This window comes from Salvelinus sp. IW2-2015, linkage group LG3 (genome assembly GCF_002910315.2).
Source record: "Salvelinus sp. IW2-2015 linkage group LG3, ASM291031v2, whole genome shotgun sequence".
NCBI classification, from domain to species: Eukaryota; Metazoa; Chordata; class Actinopteri; order Salmoniformes; family Salmonidae; genus Salvelinus; species Salvelinus sp. IW2-2015.
The window spans coordinates 1920211-1939829 of NC_036840.1; the positions used below are offsets into that span (position 1 = coordinate 1920211).

General features: G+C 41.5%; 3 protein-coding genes and 1 pseudogene across 5 annotated transcripts in view; all 4 read right to left on the bottom strand.

Moving 5' to 3' along the window:
- LOC139023401 (protein mono-ADP-ribosyltransferase TIPARP-like) overlaps nucleotides 1–3368 on the bottom strand; it is an 8308-nt gene extending 4940 nt beyond the window's left edge. Inside the window, exons 1-3 of the mRNA XM_070436444.1 lie at nucleotides 3179–3368; nucleotides 1985–2871; nucleotides 130–298 (exon numbers count right to left, since the gene is read on the bottom strand). Of these exons, the coding sequence (XP_070292545.1) occupies nucleotides 130–298; nucleotides 1985–2862 (1047 nt within the window). The 5' untranslated portion in view covers nucleotides 2863–2871; nucleotides 3179–3368. The remainder of the gene's footprint in view (nucleotides 1–129; nucleotides 299–1984; nucleotides 2872–3178) is intronic.
- Nucleotides 3369–3479: 111 nt separating this feature from the next.
- Nucleotides 3480–6132, bottom strand: LOC111982387 (zinc-binding protein A33). 3 transcript variants are annotated; one of them, XM_070433846.1, is made up of 6 exons: nucleotides 5945–6132; nucleotides 5315–5792; nucleotides 5004–5099; nucleotides 4665–4918; nucleotides 4457–4578; nucleotides 3480–4269 (listed from the first exon to the last, which is right to left on the bottom strand). In XM_070433846.1, the coding sequence occupies exons 2-6, from the start codon at nucleotides 5729–5731 to the stop codon at nucleotides 3725–3727; spliced, it is 1434 nt and encodes a 477-aa protein (XP_070289947.1). In that variant the 5' UTR covers nucleotides 5732–5792; nucleotides 5945–6132; the 3' UTR covers nucleotides 3480–3724. The 3 variants fall into 3 exon arrangements, with proteins under 3 accessions (XP_070289947.1, XP_070289945.1, XP_023869726.1); XM_070433844.1 differs by having other exon boundaries at nucleotides 5315–5757; nucleotides 5945–6126; XM_024013958.2 differs by having other exon boundaries at nucleotides 5315–6126.
- Nucleotides 6133–6655: 523 nt separating this feature from the next.
- On the bottom strand, nucleotides 6656–9476 carry LOC111982407 (nuclear factor 7, brain-like; annotated as a pseudogene).
- An 887-nt stretch (nucleotides 9477–10363) lies between these two features.
- LOC111982291 (zinc-binding protein A33-like) lies at nucleotides 10364–15722 on the bottom strand. The gene is made up of 6 exons (XM_024013853.2): nucleotides 15210–15722; nucleotides 14902–14988; nucleotides 12347–12577; nucleotides 12135–12157; nucleotides 11927–12057; nucleotides 10364–11823 (listed from the first exon to the last, which is right to left on the bottom strand). The coding sequence occupies exons 1-6, from the start codon at nucleotides 15606–15608 to the stop codon at nucleotides 11291–11293; spliced, it is 1404 nt and encodes a 467-aa protein (XP_023869621.1). The 5' UTR covers nucleotides 15609–15722; the 3' UTR covers nucleotides 10364–11290.
- Nucleotides 15723–19619: the final 3897 nt, after the last annotated feature.

The window sequence follows — 19619 nt, forward strand, 5'->3', positions numbered from 1 at the left end:
ATAGCACAACATGAAACAGAGGTAACCATTTGTGAGGGAATTATCTTTTGTAATGAACAAAACGCAGTCCGCCATAGCGAAAGTTCATTAAAAATCTGAGGTTATGAGAGAGGGGTTTGAAGCACTCACGCCTTTGTACTTTGTCCAGCTGAGGTTATTCCACCAGAAGAAGCACCTCCTGGTGTAGAGGTGAGGGTTCTTGGTTGGGTCTGTGGTGTTCTGGAGTCTTCTGACCCGGTCGTATTTATCCCCGTCCTTCAACGTCATGGTGTCAAAGTGCAGAGTGAACATATCCGTACTAGTGATGGGGGGGAATTAGATACAGTTACATATCGGGATATAACTTTGTGACGATATACAGTGCCTTCAGCAGTCTATTCACACCCCTTGACTTTTTCCACATTTTGTTGTGTTACAGCCTGAATTCAAAATGTATAAATGTAGATTTTGTATCACTGGTCTACACATAATACCCCATAATGTCAAAGTGGAATTATGTTTTATYAATTAAACAAAAATGAAAGGCTGAAATGTCTTGAGTCAGTAAAAAAAAAAAAATCGGCGCCCAAAAATACCGATTTCCGATTGTTATGAAAACTTGAAATCGGCCCCGATTAATCGGCCATTCCGATTAATCGGTCGACCTCTAAAAGAAATTAACTTTATGTCCTGAATACAAAGGATTATGTTTCAGGCAAATCCAAAACAACACATCACTCTTCATATTTTTCAAGCATGGTGGTGGCTGCATCATGTTATGGGTATGCTTGTCATCAGCAATGTCTAGGGAGTTTTTGGGGATAAAAAAAAAATGGAATAGAGCTAAGCACAGGCAAAATCCTAGACGAAAACCTGGTTCTGTCTGCTTTCCAACAGACACTGGGAGACAAATTCACCATTCAGCAGGACAATAACCTAAAACACAAGGCCAAATATAAACTGGAGTTGCTGACCAAGACGACATTGAATGTTCCTGAGTGACATAGTTACAGTTTTGCCTTAAATAGGCTTGAAAATCTATGGCAAGACTTGAAAATGGCTGTCTAGCAATGATCAACAATCAATGATTGTCCCAACTTGACAGAGCTTGAAGAAAAAAATAAATAAATAGTGCAAATATTGTACAATCCAGTTGTGCAAAGCTCTTAAAGATGTGTCCAGAAAGACTCACAGCTGTAATTTGCTGCCAAAGATGACTCTAACATGTATTGACTCTTATGTGAATACTTATGTAAATGAGATATTTCTGTTTTTCATGTGCAAAAATGTCTCAAAACATGTTTTCACTTTTTGTCATTATGGGGTATTGTGTGTAGATGGGTGAGAAAAAATATCAATTTAATCCATTTTGAATTCAGGCTGTAACACAACAAAATGTGGAATAAGTCAATGAATATTATGTTTTATAAATTAAACAAAAATGAAAGGCTGAAGGCACTGTATCTGTACCAACATTTCAATATTTTTCCTTCATAGTTCTCCATCTTCTTTTTAAAAAGGGAGACCATTTTTTTTAGCACTTTTATTTTCACGGCTGGTCAGAACTTGTTCTCTCATGGCTTTCTCTTGTCCCTCTASAGCAGACATCGTGAGCAATATGCTTGGAATCACAGTATCTAAACGCAATACATATCATATTGGCACCTAAGTATCGRATCGTGAGGTACCTGCCAATTCCCAGCTCTAATCATAGAAAAAACCCATTAAGAGTTATGGTGTGGTAGCAAGTAGCGCTACGTTAAAAAGACCGGTATCAAATCCTTGATGTCATCTCTGGCACTTCCTGTGTGTGGGTGTCTTAGTTCCTGTATTTTTCTTCTTCATTTACTCTGTAAATGTGCAATATTTTATACATTGATAAACTATTGTGTGATTAAAATTCAGCAGTACTTATGGAGCTATGAGGGACAAGCATGGAAATCACAGATTTTTAGGACTGATGGACAGTGTTTTATGGATAACATCTACTACCTGTACTACTCACCCTTCCTTGACTCCAATCTCCTCCCGGTTGACATTGCAGTAGGCCCTTTCTAGATTAACCTGGGCGCGCGGGGTGAAGTCTACCCACTGGTGACTGTTGACYCACCACAGCTGCCAGTGGAAGGGGTATGGCGTGTGGTGCTGCTTGCAGTTGCTCCCCGTCCTGCAGAAGTAAGTGAGAAAGTGGTCGCAGATCTGGATGTCGCCGGAGGTGTTTGTGTGGAAGGTCAGACTGACTGCTGTCTTAGATGGACCAGGGGGCTGATTAGTGCTAGCGGCTTGGGCTTGTGTTTGGGCTGGGGTGGTAGGCTGGTGGACAGGCTGTGGCTGGGTGATGATGACAGGCAGGGGGAGGATGAGAGAGGTGGTTTTGACTGGGCCCGGTGTCATGTTTTGGGGCTTCTGAGGTGATATGGTGATTGCTCCAGGTTGAGGAAAGAGGGTGCTTTGAGGAAAGGTGAGGAGCACACTGGGGGTGATTTTGGTTGGGGTCATTTGTTGTGGTAGAGGTTGGATGATCATTTGGGTCTGGCTTAGGGCTGAGGATGTGCCTGACGACYACTGGATGATCCTGGTGGTGTTGCTGCTTTTGCCAGGAGAGCAGATAAGAGTATTGCTGGCACTAGTAGTCTGCCCTGACTTGGAGGGGAGAGGAGTGAAGCGGATATTGACACTGTATGGTGTCACAGTCCAGACGACATCCACATGTTGGGAGTGCATGGCGTCCCACACTGGCAGACTGGTGTTGGTGTCAGAAGGGACCTCCATGAGCAGTAGAGAAGGAGTGAGGAAGGTGACCTTGGGAGACTTTGGACAGGCCTCTGTGATCACGGTTGTAGTTCCCCTCTTCTTCCCTTTGATTGATGAAAGGTCAGTCATCTTCAATATCTTTTGAGGATAAATGGTCAGTTTATGTTGGCATAGCACGGTACATGAAGGTCTAAATACATGTCCCAATCCTATCCCGAGTCTCTGACAAGACAAAAGCCAAATCATTTTAAAAGCAACACTTATCACATAAAATCCAACTTGCTGGAATCCTAAAAACGCTTATAGATATATCCTGTAGACATTTAATGAAAAGGTACTAATTAATAGGAARGCTTGAGACGTTGCCGATGCTTTTCGTCGTGTTTCTTACTAGCTAAATGACTTGCATCGCATCGCATGATGCAAAAACAGAACATGAACTTACTTTTTACCTGTTAACTTGCAGTGTTTCAGGCTTAATGAATCTGTCCACGTTTTGTTTTACTCGAAAAAATGTATTGATTGGTGAGTAARTAAATAAGACATTTATATTTAAGCCTAAAACAGATCTGGAAGTCGTCTTCAAACAATATTCTTACAGGAGGATCGTTTGTAGATTTCAGGGGATACCATTTGACGGTGTTATTACAGGAATGGTTTAGCCCAACTATTTGAAATTGATGACGACTGCACACAAATACTAGTTTATCTTAATATTTTCTAATAAAATATCACCACAGCAAGTCTGATGTTCCATTTTTATTTAGTTTTATTCCACACAGAAAGCTAAACTTTTATTCCATACTACACAATAAAATAAAATGTCAACAAGTGTCCATTAAATCAAATGTAYGTGTTAATTTAAAGGCAACGAGTGGCAGATATTTAAATATTATTTATCCATTAGATGTTTCTCATGACATAAAATCAACATCAAGAAAGACACCTTAGAGCCAGAAAATTCCATAACACATCATGCGCCAACACATTCTCAGGTGTGAACTACAAATTTCACTGAGACCTCTAATGGCTCAATCCTCAGAGGACACTGATTACAGCCAACCCAGAAATAGGGGAAGACCCTCTCAGAAAAGTTGTGTTTGAAAATGTAGATCTGCGTGTTGTCAGCTGGGTCAGAGAAGCACACTCTCCCCTTCTCCCAGTCTAGCTGCACTCTGATCCTCRGAGGGCTCTTCTTCAGATTGAGTCGCGTCAGGGGTGAGGTCCCTGCAAAGTACATCTTGTGGTAAAAGTACACGGACAGGTATCCATTCTTCAGTACGGAGGAGACCTTGTCTTTCCTCTGGATGGACTCTTTGGCTACACCGAGGACCCAGGCGCGGTTCTCTCCAACCTCCACGTCCCAGACATGCTTTCCTGAYCTGAAGCCCTCAGAGCCCAGTACGCCTGTGTCAGGGTCAAACCTCTCGGGGTTGTCTGGAAGCTTCTGTTTGTCGTCGCTGTCCCTCACACTGTTGAGGTCWTCAGACAGCAGGAGCCAGGSGGCAGCCGTGTTGGGGTCCAGAGTCACTGGCGCTGAGGAGAAAGTATATCCAGTTACCATGATGTAGTGGTTCTCACCACTGTAATTGCTGTGTCAATACACATTAAGAAGCACTTTAAGTGCTTAAAAAGTTAAGGTTTCAGTTTATCATGTAATGAGATAGACTAGTCTTGACACCAAGTAATGTTCAACACTCTGCAGTTAGTACTCAGTACTCACTGTATTTAACAATCCCTTGCATCTTCTCCCACACTTTGTATTGAAGTGAGCCCAGGTACTTAGCCACATCGATGAGTGCTCCAGAGACCATATCTGGGTCCTGCAGTGTGCTGCACGGAGCACTATACAGCCAGAACAAGTAGGAGTTAGTACTCATCATGTAATGGTCTGTAGACAGTGAAACCACCAGGGGTTYTAATGTACTCACCTTCTCARTGRCTGCTTGCATTTCTGGAGAAAAAAAGTATCCTCCTCAGCCATCTCCTCCTCCACYGCTCTGATTGTGTCAGAGAGAGAGGCCAGGGTTCTGTCCATCTCCCTCATACTCTGCCTCAACATCTCACTCTTACTCTCCTCCTCCTTTTTCAGAGCTGCAAGCCTAGCAGCCTCTTCAGCTTGGAGGAAATGGTGGAGTGTCTKAAACTCCTCATGAATCCTCTTTGCCACAAACCGGGCCTGGACCTGAAATGAGACCTTTGTTAGGATTGTGTGTTAACATTTGAGAGAGTTTGATTTATTTCATACTATGGCCAACCACCAACACRACCTGAATGTGTGTCACTGTATTTTCATAGTTTTGCTTCATTTTGTCAAAAGCCTCCGTCTTCTCTTGCAAACAAGTAAGCACAGACTTCARCTCCTCCTACAAAGTACATTAAAAAGACAATTGGACTAAGAATAGAGTCAACAAAACATATCCATTCTTCAAAGGCAAACATTTGCCGAAGCCATAAAACAGATTAGATCAAACTCACAGCATTTTCCCCTTTACCTTCATGTTCACKTCTGAACTCATAAAATGCTAGCTAGAGAACTCAATTTATATTTATAYGGCWGTCTATCATAACACCAGATTACCTTTATGTCGCCTATAGCCTCTCCCACCGGGCAGCACTCGTGGTTTTTATGTTTCCTGGAGGTGTGACAGACCACACAGATGGGCTCCTTGTCCTGCAGACAGAACAGCTTCAGCCTCTCCCCGTGKAGYGAGCACAGCTCACCCGGTTCACACAGCTCCCCTGTAGGCCCAAGCGCTCCACTCTCCTGGATGTAGGAGTCACACAGGTTCTTCAGGGTGAGGCTGGCCACCGGTTTGTCCACAAACTCCCTTCTACAGAGAGGGCAGRCCCGGGCRGASCCCTTCCCAGACCAGTACTGCAGCAGGCAGGCTGCACAGAAACTGTGGCTGCACTTGAGGACCACAGGGTCCCTGAAGATGTCACAGCACACAGGGCAACAGAGGTCCTTCTCTGGGAAAGAGAATCGAGCGGCCATGCCTTCACACGAAAGTGACTCTTCCTCTGGAAGGGWATGTAGGGCAAAGGGACGCACAGAGCTGCAGGCATTAGACAAACACAGAGCGAGCCCTTGTTTTGTGTTCTAGTTAACTAATGGCCTRTGTAAGGTACAGTATTTACTTTAACTTTACCCAACTAAATATTTGGGCTCAACAACATACTGTCTGAACTTCAAAATGGCCATACTTACTGCCTAGGTCCTAGGACAAGTCGATGTTTAGTTTGGGAGTYCTTTAATAGAACAAGTTACATTGACACTCGCCTGATATCCAAGACACGTCTACAGGAGAAAGCAACCAAACACACGTAARTAGCTCCTTGTTTTATCTGCGACGCCAAGACCTGTTATGACCTCCTTCTTCCTGTTATGGTGTGACACATCCTTATCGGGGTGGAGCCAGGCAGACCATTCTTTAACACTTTACCACCAGTTCCACTWTGTGCTCACATTGGTTTCATTATTTGGTGGTACTAGACTGTTACTCCATTGTTTGTGTTTGTTGTCATTGTTGACTTTGTAAACAACTTATTTATATATATTAAATGTAATGTTTCACTAATGAGTTGTCAAGCCATGAGCACTACAAATACATCATATAAATCAACTACTATTTGAATGTTAATGTCATAGCCGTGGGATGTATTTACTCCATTGATATTTCCCTTTTTGTTGTAGGCCCACTCGTTGACTATAGGCCCATTTTACAGTGTGGCATTGAGCAACAGTGGTCTCTACTGTATACCGGTTGTTGGAGATCCCCATCTAGTGGTGAATATTTGCAATGGTAGCAWATTGAAACTTTATTTTCTAACGTGTTAATGAATTAAATGAGCTAAACCCACTTAAATAATTAAGAAGGTACATTCAGTTAAATAYAAAAGCACAACATGAAATGCAATAGAAACTTTTAATATTTATTTAGATAATTGACTGTACTTTACATATTTTACATACTGTAACAACTGTTTTAAACACTMGTACAAGCATTATGAGATAGACAGGTGTTACCATACAGAAGGTATATATGCATTCTATTGGCATCAATTAAATTATACTACTTATACCCATAGTATGCTCTGTGTTGAGGTCTTACAGCTATTTACATSGAGCTGGATTCAACTAAAGTTCACACAATGGGGTCRCTCCAGTTGATACATCAACTAATTAACATGTTAGTAGATATTTGTCCCCACTTATTATAAACTTAGCAACCTGTCTCCACTCATGTTTATATTCTGCCCAACGTTGGGGCTAACTGACAAAAGGCGCAGTGGGACCAATTGATTGGTACTGTAAAAGTATGGGAACACTTTTTCAGTGAATGTATCATTGAAGGTGTACATAGTAGTGCTCTTAGTGGGTTCGCAGAATGTCAGCTCCCCCTTGTCACAGTCCAGACATACTCTGATCCCTCGTGGGCTCTCATCCAYCTTGATCTGGATGTCTGGGTTTACACTGTCACGGCTCCTCCTCTGCAGTGCAGGGGGCGGTTCCTCCTGCAGGCAGAGGAGGGTCGTTAGTGATTGGAGTCACCTGGGCTCAGGGTATTTATAAACTGTTTCACTAATCACCTCTCTCTCTCTCTCTCTCTCTGCTCCTCCAGGTATGATCATGTTTTGTTTGTTCCTTTGTAGTTTTGCATAGTTTTCATTCAGTCATGTTCACACACACATATTCACGCATCCATGCACTTTACATACACCTTACATTATGATACTTCCACACCTCATTCCTTTTTCTTAGTTAAAGTTAATAGTTTTGTTTATAATAAAGAACTCTTTTAATTGGCCTATACCTGTTGTTCGTGTCCCCTCATTTTTGTCACAGGCTATGAGCCGGCTTGTGACAACACATACTCTATATTTCCCACGAATATATCTGATGCTCCACAATCTACATTTTGAGTGACTTGTTGCACACAATGGACTCTTTGGCTACTCCCAGGGTCCAGTTATCACTTTCTCCTACCTCTACATCCCAAAAATGTCTGCCTTTACTGTACCCTTCAGAACCCAACACTCCCATTTTTAGCCTCTCAGGATTTTCTGGAAGGTTCTGCCTCTCCTCACTGTATGTCACAGTGGTCAGGTCATGAGTCAGTATGAGCCTTGCAYACACTGTTTGGATCCATGGTTACTGAAGCTTAAGGGGAAAGTTCATTGTACTTTAATATTGTACTTTAATACTGAAGTGTGTGGGTGTAATGGGAGATAAAACTATTTCAAATAACTATTGAAAAAATACATTTATTTCCAAAGTATTGTGGCCTTATTTGCTACAGTAAGATATTAAAAAACAACATTTGTGAAAAACTTGGACTTTCTATAGTAAACGATCCGAAGCGTCTTCTTCCAGACCTTGAATTTCAGAGATCCCACATGCTTGGCTATGTCAATGAATGCTCCTGACACTATCTCAGCATCTGCAGTGTCTGTTGCTGWGGATTCGGCTCTATGGGAATAAGTAAACATCWGTGCTGTTGTAAWTGGAGTGTAACATGTATGTAGTAGGGATGAAATGGGACTTAATTTACGACATACCTATTAAGTATGGCCTTGTAATTCTACAAAAAGAAGGACATATTTCACTATGTTATATCAGATGACAATGAGATAATTGAGAAAAAACTCACAGAGAAATAACTKATTTACAGTTGTGAAATCATTCACCAGCAAATTCCTGGTTGAGAATTTCAAGGCATAATACGACATTTGACTGCAGACTAGCAGTGTGACACTTGCGTCTTTTGGACGAACATTCATTTTTGCAGTGAGTTCATGAGCTCATGTTGGGAATTTACATKTTTGTTATTTAWAAAGTCTTTACCCTTACCTGAAGGAATGTGATATTGTCAACTTCCATTTCCTTGATCATTTGAATAGTCTCTATTATGGTTGAAATCTGCTTGGTCAACGGCTCAGCTCTTTCTCGCATCACTTGACATTTCTGTTGCTCRTCCTTTCTCAGGGCAGCTATCCTGGCTGTCTCTTCCTGTTCCGGGAACTGGTGGAGTTTCTTAAACTCCCCCTTATCTGCTCCTCTACACACTGGACTCGACCATAATAGACAAGATTAAACTTGAACACTGCTCAAATGTTTCTACATTTAAACACATATTTTTTTCATGACAGATACCTGTATATGCTCTTCCCAGGTTGGATGGTACATCTTGGCTGTGTTCATGTTTACTAATTCCTTCTTCAAAGTGGAACTCACACGTTGGATTTCTCTCTAAAAATAAATGAAAAGTGATTATTGTAAACCTGGTAAATGTATGTTACACAGACCAGTCTTTTAATCCAGCCAGTCACTATCTACTCAGTCACATAATGTGATTTAAATGACCAGTTCAAATAAAAGCAAAGTGAACAGATARTTTCACAAACTGACCTTCAAATCAGGCAGAGCCTCCTCAATGGGACAGCAGTCATGGCCTTCACGTTTCTTTGACGTGTGACAGACAACACAGATGGGCTGTTTGTCATCAAAACAGAAGAGTTCCATGCAGCTGGCAATTGTCCTGAGATCCTTTCTCCTTTTCACTCCCTCTCTGCAACGATTCACAGAGACTCTTTAAGGCCAAACTTAAGCTAGGTTCATCAATAGAACACTCGTTCCTGCATACAGGACACAGCAGATTGTCCATATCCTTCCAGTATTTCTATAGACACTCCTCACAGAAGCTATGGCTGCATTTGAGGATGACAAGGTTGCTGAATATTTATTTTTTATTTAACCTTTATTTAACTAGGCAAGTCAGTTAAGAACACATTCTTATTTACAATGACGGCCTACCAAAAGGCAAAAGGCCTCCTGCGGGGACAGGGTGTCACGCCCTGGCCTTAGTATTATTTGTTTTCTTTATTATTTTAGTTAGGTCAGGGTGTGACATGGGGTATGTGTGTGTTTTGGGTGATTATATGGTATAGGGGGTGTTGGTTGTAGTGTATGGGTTTGTGTTGAGTGTATGTGTCTAGGTATGTCTATGGTTGAGTGTAGGTGTTTAGGAAAGTCTATGGTTGCCTGATTTGGTTCTCAATCAGAGACAGCTGGTTATTGTTGTCTCTGATTGGGAGCCATATTTAAGGTAGCCATAGGCTTTAGGTGTTTGTGGGAAATTGTCTATGTTGAACGTAAGTAGCTTGTGTGTGCACTTTTGTTTGTAGCTTCACGGTTGTTTTGTATAGTTTGTATAAGTGTTTTGTTTCATGTTCATCTTCGTCGTTCTAATAAAATATGTATTCATATCCCGCTGCGCCTTGGTCCGTCTCTCCTCCACACGATCGTGACACAGGGGCTGGGATAAATATATATATTTTGGTAAATTAAGTCCCATTTAATCCCTACTGCATACATGTTACACTCCATTTACAACAGGACTGATATATATATATAGGACAAAACACACATCACAAGAGAGACAACACAACAGTACATAAAGAGAGACCTAAGACAACAACATAGCAAGGCAGCAACACAACATGACAACAACATGATAGCAACACATGGTAGCAGCACAAAACATGGTACAAACATTATTGGGCACAGACAACAACATAAAGGGCAAGAAGGTAGAGACAACAATACATCACGAAAAGCAGCCACAACTGTCAGTAAGAGTTTTATTTATGTCACAACACACGGGACAAGAGAGGTGTTTCTCCAGGAGAGACAAGCTGGCTGCCATTATAATGTATCACTCTGTGTGCTATTCTGTCTTGGTTAAGGCTAGAATCCATCAAGCAGGTTGACTATGTTGTGGCGCAAGGGGCAGGTTATACTGGTTATAAAGGCATGATACAGACTAAAACTCCAACCACAGTTAAGTTTTCATATTCCAGAAAACTGAACCAGAACTATCACATTTCCCTCTGTGTCCTGGCAGGAACCCAGATGTGTGTAGTGTTCCAACCAACAATAATGAGTGATCTAACACAGCCATGTATTAATAAGTCTTATCTTGTCATAGCAGCTTTTACCCATATCATATAATACATATATATATATATATATATATAGTAAATATGCAGCTGTCACCTTTCCAATATCTATTAGGAAATACACTGTACAGACTAGTGACCTTTTTGTTATTTATCAAACTAGTGATGTGCCTATTAGTACCTGTGTTGTGAGAACAGTACTTTACCACTAAATGTCAGTAAGTGTCCAGACATTGCAAAGAGAAAAGGTTATTACTGTGGAACTAATTGTAAAACTACATTGTAGATCGTTACTTACTGATGGTGAAGACATCGTAGTATTTCTTAATAGTGTATAACTATACATACATGGTCATACAATGAGATATGCTGCTATTATATGTTACATCATTTCAACTCTAGTCTGAAAATAGTCCTACAGTAAATCCCATTTACTTTTAACCTGTCTTTTCTGCTTTTTTGTATCTTCTGCTTTTCCCCACAACCCCTCCAATATACACACACACATACACAAACACACATTAGGTTGGAGAGGCTGGAGCAGAGGGAATCCGCAGTGCAGTGGCCAATGAGCAGATTTGCCTCGTGCCCCAGCTCACGTCAAAGTTAACTTAGTGTGGGGTCTCTTACAAAGGCGCAGTGGGCTTTTAAGACTTCCTATACTAAAGTATGGGAACAGCTTTCCAGTAAATGTGTGTTTGAAGGTGTACAGAGTATTGCTCATAGTGGGGTCGGAGAATGTCACCTCCCCCTTGTCACAGTCCAGACATACTCGGATCACTTGTGGACATTCATCTACCTTGATCTCTTTGCGGGATTTCACACCTGCTCTGTATTTCCCATTAATATATCTGATGGTCCACAATCCACTCTCAGGATCCAGTTTTACTAGCTTCTTCCGCTCAATGGACTCTTTGGCTACTCCCAGAGACCAGTTATCGCTGTCTCCTACCTCAACGTCCCAAAAATGTTTGCCTTTATTGAAGCCCTCAGACCCCAACACTCCTACATGAAACCTCTCAGGATTGTCTGGAAGACTCTGCTTTTCCACACAGCACATCACAGTGGTGAGGTTATCAGTGAGGATGAGCTTTGTGGACACTGTGTTTGGATCCATGGTTACAGGATCTAAGGAGACAGATAAACCATTTCACAGAACTATTGAAAGATATATTCTGTTCACAAATGTTGGAGAGTTGGTGAAATGAATTGTGAAATACCCTGGACTTACTGTAGTCAACAATCTTAATCAGACTGTTCCAGACTTTGAACGTCAGACATCCAACATGCTTGGCCATGTCAATGAATGCTCCTGGCCCCATTTCAGCATTTGCAGCAGTGTATGGAGGTGTGCAGTCGGCTCTAGGGTAATAATTAAACATTAGTGATTCCATTCAATGGAATGGAAAAGTATGGAGATAAAAGAAAATGGGACTTACCTGATAAGTATGGCTTCGTAGTTCTATAAAAATAACAGGGGAAAATGACACTGTTATAGTATGAGGTGGCTGTGAAATGAAAGGCCATAAACCTGTCAATCATTGCAAATATGCTTATCTGCCTCATAGCTTACAGGTGTGTTCATCGACAGTTGTGAAACAATTGTATTCACCAACAATTTACATACATTAYGTAATACTGGCACACATACCTGCAGGAATGTGATATCATCAGTCTCCATGTCCTTTTTGATAACTCCAATAGTTTCAGAAAGCATTGAGATATTCTTGGTCAACTTCTCCATTCTTTCTCTCATCACTTCATATTTCAGCTGTTGTTCCTTTTTCAGAGCAGCTATCCTGGCAGCCTCTTCTTCTTCTAGGAACTGGTAAAATGTCTTAAACACCCCCCTTATCTGCTCCTCTCCAATTTGGCCCTGGACCTGCAATAGACAAGAAGGAAACTTAAAAGGATAGTTCACCCAAATTACACATTTACATATTGGTTTCTTTACCCTGTAAGTGTAACGGATGTGAAATGGCTAGCTAGTTAGCGGGTACGCGCTACTAGCGTTTCAATCAGTTACGTCACTTGCTTTGAAACCTAGAAGTAGTGTTGCCCCTTGCTCTGCAAGGGCCGCGGCCTTTGTGGAGCGATGGGTAACGACGCTTCGTGGGTGTCAGTTGTTGATGTGTGCAGAGGGTCCCTGGTTCGCGCCTGTGTCGGGGCGAGGGGACGGTTTAAAGTTATACTGTTACATAAGCAGTCTATGGACAAAGTATGACAGCAATCCATGCTTTGTTTTAATTTCTCTGGCACTGTTTCCACATGCTAACATTTCATAATTTGTGGAATAAATCCCATTCAAATCATGGGACCGATATTATAATTTTTGGCGCATCATCTTCAAAACATCTATAACTGACTTTGTTGAGCTTCCAAAATCAATTTGAGATATATTCGGATTGATTTGGACAMGACAAATGCTAATATCGGTCCCATGATTTGAATGGAATTTGTGCCACAAATGCTAATTCCTTTATAACAGTGCTAAATKAAAACTAAATCTAAATCAAAGCATGGATTGCTGTCATACCTTGTCCATAAACTGCTTACAGGGTAAGGTAACCAATGTGTAATTTTYTAAATTGTGTAAACTATCCCTTTTAACACTGTTCAAGTGTTTATACAGTGCATTTGGAAAGTATACAGACRCCTTTWCTTTTTCCACGTTACATTACAGCCTTATTCTAAAATGTATTAAATAATTGTTTTTAGAAATGTTTGCAAATGTATTATAAAACAGAAATACCTTATTTACATAAGTATTCAGACCCTTTGCTATGAGATTCGGAATTACGCTCAGGTGCATCCTGTTWCCATCCTTGAGATGTTTCTCCAGCTTGATTGTAGTCCACCTGTGGTCAATTCAATTGATTGGACAWGATTTGTGAAGGSACACACCTGTCTATATACGGTCCCACAGTTGACAGTGCATGTCAGAGAAAAAAKCAAGCCACGAGGTTGAAGGAATTGTCCGTAGAGCTCCGAGACAGYATTGTGTCGAGGCACAGATCTGGGGAAGGATACCAAGACATTTCTGCAGCATTGAAGGTGRCCAAGAACACAGTGCCCTCCATCATTCTTAAATGGAAGAAGTTTGGAACCACCAATAATCTTCCTAAAGCTGGCTGCCCGMCCAAACTGAGCAATAGGGGGAGAAGGGCCTTGGTCAGGGAGGTGAACAAGAACCCGATGGTCACTCTGACAGAGCTCCAGAGTWKCTCTGTGGAGATGGGAGAACCTTCCAGAAAGAAAACCATCTCTACAGCAATCCCCCAATCAGGCCATGGCCTGATTATGGTAGAGTGGCCAGACAGAAGCCAGTTAAAGGCACATGATAGCCAGCTTGGAGTTTGCGACAAGGGAACTAAAAGACTCTCAGACCATGAGAAACAGAATTCTCTGGTCTGAGTAAACCAAGATTAAACTCTTTGGCCTGAATGCCAAGCGTCACGTCTAGAGGAAACCTGGCACCGCTCATCACCTGGCCAATACCATCCCTACGGTGAAGCATGGTGGTGGCAGCATCATGCTGTGGGGATGTTTTTCAGCGGCAGGTACTGGGAGACTAGTCAGGATCGAGGGAAAGATGAACGAAGCAAAGTACAGAAAGATCCTTGATGAAAACCTGCTCCAGAGTGGGACCTCGGACTGGGCTGATGGTTCACCTTCCAACAGGACAACGACCCTAAGCACACAGCCGGGAAATGTCTCTGAATGTCCTTGAGTGAACCAGCCAGAGCCCMGAGTTGAACRCAATCCAACATCTCTGGAGAGACCGGAAAATAGCTGTGCAGCGACGCTCCCCATCCAACCTGACAGAGCTTGAGAGGATCTGCAGAGAAGAATGGYAGAAAATCCCCAAATGCAGGTGCGCCAAGCTTGTAGCATCATACCCAAGAAGACTTGAGGCTGTAATCGCTGCCAAAGGTGCTTCAACAAAGTACTGAGTAAAGGGTTTGAGTACTTATGTAAATGTGATATTTCAGTTTAAAATGTTTAATACATTTGCCAACATTTCTAAAAACCTGTTTTTGCTTTGTCATTATGGGGTATTGTGTGTAGATTTATGAGGGAAAAAAACAATTGAATCAATTTTAGAATAAGACTGTAACGTAACAACATTTGTAAAAAGTCAAGGGGTCTGAATACTTTCCGAATGGACTGCATCCTTACTAGAAAAGATGTATTACTGTGAACTACCATTAAGTGTTCCACACAGTTTTCATCTTCCAGTTTGGCGGTGGTCATTCTTTCCAATTTGTTCTGCAAAGGAGTCTTGATTTCACTCTAGAATGACATAAGAAGTGAAATTTGTCAACCTTGCTAAACATTTATGTAGATGACACAAAACTGAGTCAGTTAGGCGTTCATTGTACAGTACTCAGCTAGTCATGTCTTTATTCAGTCACAGAGGGATCCATTTTTCTTTAAACAAAGGCAAAGTTAACAAATCAAATCACACAATTATCAGTTAAATAAAGGCAAACATGTTTATAAATCTGTCTCACCTTCAAATCAGGTATAGCCTCCTCAATGGGATAGCAGTCATGGCCTTTATGTTTCTTTGATGTATGACAGACAACACAGATGGGCTGTTTGTCATCAAAACAGAAGAGTTTGAGTTTCTCTCCATGCAGCTGGCAGATATCCTGAGATCCTTTCTCGTTTTCACTCCCTCTCTGGAACGATTCACAGAGACTCTTTAAGACCAAACTTTGGCTCGGTTCTTCAGAAGAACACACTTTCCTGCATACAGGACACAGGAAAATCTCCAAGTCCTTCCAGTATTTCCGGAGACACTCCTCACAGAAGCTGTGGCTGCATTTGAGGACGACAGGGTTGCTGAATATGTCACAACACACGGGACAAGAGAGGTGTTTCTCCAGGAGAGACAAGCTGGCTGCCATTATAATGTATKACTCAGTGTGTTATTCTGTCTTGGTTAAGGCTAGAATCCATCAAGCAGGTTGACTYWGTTGTGGCTAAAGGGGCAGGTTATACTGGTTATAAAGGCATGATACAGACTAAAACTCCACCCACAGTTAAYTTTTCATATTCCAGGAAATGAAACCAAAACCAGAACTATCACATTTCCCTTTGCATCCAGGTAGAAACTCAGGTGTGTGTAGTGTACCAACCAGAAATAATGAGTGATATAACACACACTAGAGGGATATAAAACATCAATAAAAAAATATGTTAAATCAAACCATTAAGGACTTTACCACTAGATGTCTAGTCATTACAAAGAGCAATGGTTATTACTGAGAAAAGCATTGCAAAACTACATTGTAGACTGCTGGTGAAGACATGGCAGTATTMCTTAATAGTTTAGAAGTATACATGGTCACCCAATGAGATATGATGTTATTATATGTAGTGTACTTTCAAATCTAGTCAGAAAATAGTCKATTTACTTTGAACCTGTCTTTCAACACATCAAGGTACATGTCATCCTACTAACAAACAATTCCTCAACTAAATGCTATTGTAGTCTTTCTCTCTCACTCTCTCTCGCTTTCTCTCTCTGTCCTTCTCTCTCTCTTTCTCTCTCTATGTCTCTCTCTCTCTAAGATGGAGTGGCAGGCAGGCAGGCAGTGTGATGAATGTGTTGTTCACATGTATATTTCATTGTTATCTTGACCACTTTCCCCATCCATCAGTATATCCTTTAAATGATTGTAATGGTTGGATTTCACAATATGTTGCCTCTTTGAAACATCAATAAGGCATTATGTATTGAAGTGAATTCTTCAATCTGGACTCTAGTGTTTCAGGTCAAAATGATGTCATTTCAAGTGTGCAAGTGTTCAGTTTAGAGTCCGTTTGGGTTTGAATGTCTGTCTCTGTATAGATCTTCTGTATAAACTACTGTGTACTATATTCTCTGTGTAGATTGATATCCTCATCTAGTTGTGAGAACTTGAAATGGCAGTAGATGCAAAAAAAATTATAATCTGTCAATCAACCACGTTTAAGGGAGTTCAATTCACTTGAACAAGTTGAAAGGACATTGGGAAAACAATATTACATTGATATGGACAGCACAACATGAAGTTGAATTGGAATTTTATGTATTCATTTTTATTATTGAGAATGGACATACTGAACACACTAACATAATCAACTTCATTATACATAATCTGTTGACTACAAATAACAATTAATTCTGTAATAACAATGATTCCAACCCTCGATACACAACACACACAACACACACCACACACACACACACACACAACACACCACACCACACACCACACACACACACACACACACACACACACACACACACCACACACACCACAACACACACACCACACACCACCACACACACACAAACACACAAACAGTGCATTCGGAAAGTATTCAGACCTCTTGACTTTTTCCACATTTTTCCTTACCAGCCTTATTCTAAAATTAATTAAATTACATTTTTCCTCATCAATCTACACACAATACCCCATAATGACAAAGCAAAAACAGGTTTGTGGAAATGTTATCAAATTTATTTTAAAAAAACAGAAATACCTATTACATAAGTTTTCAGACCCTTTGCTATGAGACTCGAAATTGAGCTCAGGTGCATCTGTTTCCATGATCATCCTTGAGATGTTTCTACAATTGAGTTGGATCCACCTGTGGTAAATTCAGTTGATTGGACATGATTTGTGAACACAAACCTGTCTATACTGAATAAGGTCCACAGTTGACAGGTCATATCAGAGCAAAAACTAACCACGAGGTTGAATTGTCCGTAGAGCTCCGAGACAGGATTGTGTCGAGGCACAAATCTGGGGAAGGATACAACACATTTATGCAGTTTGAAGGTGCCCAAGAACACAGTGTCTTCCTCATTCTTAATGGAAGAAGTTTGGAACCACCAAGCTCTTCCTAGAGCTGCAACCGGACCAAACTGAGGCAATCAGGGAGGAAAGGTCTTGGTAGGGAGGTGATCAACCCGATGGCCACTCTAAACAGATCCAGAGTTATCTAAGTGGAGATGGTACCATTACAGAAGACAAAAACCACTCTGCCAGCAACTCCACCAATCAGGGCCTTTATGTGGGAGCAGCCAGACGGAAGCCACTCCTCAGTAAAAGGCACATGACAGCCCGCTTGGAGTTTCCCAAAACAAACAAAGACTCTCAGACCATGAAAACAAGAATTCTCTGGTCTGATTGAAACCTAAAATTAAACTCTTTGGCCTGAATGCAAGCGTCACCTGGAAAAAACCTCTCACCATCCCATGGTGAAGCATGTTGGTGGCACATCATGCTTGGATGTTTTTCAGCGGCAGGGACTGGGAGACTAGTCAGGTTCGAGGGAAAGATGAACGGAGCAAAGTACAGAGAGATCCTTGATGAAAACCTGCTCCAGAGCGCTCCGGACCTCAGACTGGGGCGAAGGTTCACCTTCCAACAGGACAACGACCCTAAGCACACAGCCAAGACAACGCAGGAGTGTCTCAATGTCCTTGAGTGGCCCAGCCAGAGCCCAGATATCAGTAAGTATCCAGACATTGCAACGAGCAAAACTACATTGAAGACATGGTAYTATAACTTAAGAGTGTATAAGTATACAGACATGGTCATCCAATTAGATATGCTGTTATTACATGTAACATACTTTTAAATCGAGATAAAAAATTGTCTTAAAGTAAATGRAATTTGCTTAAAATATGTCATTTTATTAGCAAGCAATTCCAACAGCCTCAACTAAATATTGTCTCCAGTCTCTGTCTCTGTCTCTCTCTCTAAGGAGAGTGGCAGGTAGGCGGCGCGATGGACGCAAGCTTAGTGATTATTTCACTCATACTGTCCACCATTCTTCCAGTTAGCCAGGCAACTTGGAGCCTTATTGGGGATCCAAGTTGATAGTACAGGGGACAGACTCTTTTCACACAACTTTGATACGAAGTGATTTTCGTAGCAGGTTAGGAGAGCATTTTTGCTAACCTTAACCCTTTTCCCAACCTTAAACCTCAGTCTCCTAACCTGCTACATTAATTCTCCCAACCTGCAGTGAAAAATTCACTTCCTGATCGAGGTGGTGAAAAGTGTTTCTTCCCCGTGCCTGTGCCAAAATGTACCGTGTGGCTGTCACTGCCCCAGCGTTGTAGTCAAGTCCCTACCTGGACTTTGGTACTACAACACTGGCACTGACCCCAAGTGTCCTGTGAGAGAACAGGGTGCTTGGCCCAGTGTCTGTCCCAAAATTCCCTCCTCTTGGTTCGATGTTAGAATAGATCAATGTGGCAATGTAAATTGTGGTGGCTTGCTGGATCAAAGTGCAGGTTGATAGTGTTGAAATGGACTCCACCCACAATGACCAGCAGTTTCTATATGTCATTCCCATTATGGAGAGTTGCTAGGCAACAAAAACCGAAACTTACAGTCACATTTCACTCTGCCTGCTCCAGACAGAAACTAAGGCTCAGGGGTGTATGCACAATTTTACCAACCAGTGAGGCTGCTGAGGGGAGGACGGCTCTTAATAATGGTTGGAATGGAGCGGATGTAATGCGCATCAAACCATGTGTTTGATGTATTTGATACCATTCCACCGATTCCGCTCCAGTCATTACCACGAGCCCTTCCTCCCCAATTAAGGTGTCACCAACCTCCTGTGCTACCAACCCACATTATGACAATCTAACAGTCAGACAATAAGTATTGTCTTGTCAAACCAACTGGTATCTGTATATACAGTGAATATGCAGCTGTCACCTTTGTAATATCTATTAGGAAATATATTGTAGCAGACTGCTGACATACTACAAACACAACAATAAAACATCTAATTAAACTAGTGAAGTACCTGCTGTACCTGTGTTGTGAGAACAGTACTTTTACCACTAGATGTCAGTAAGTGTCCAGACAATGCAAAGAGAAACCGTTGTTACTGTGAAATCTGAA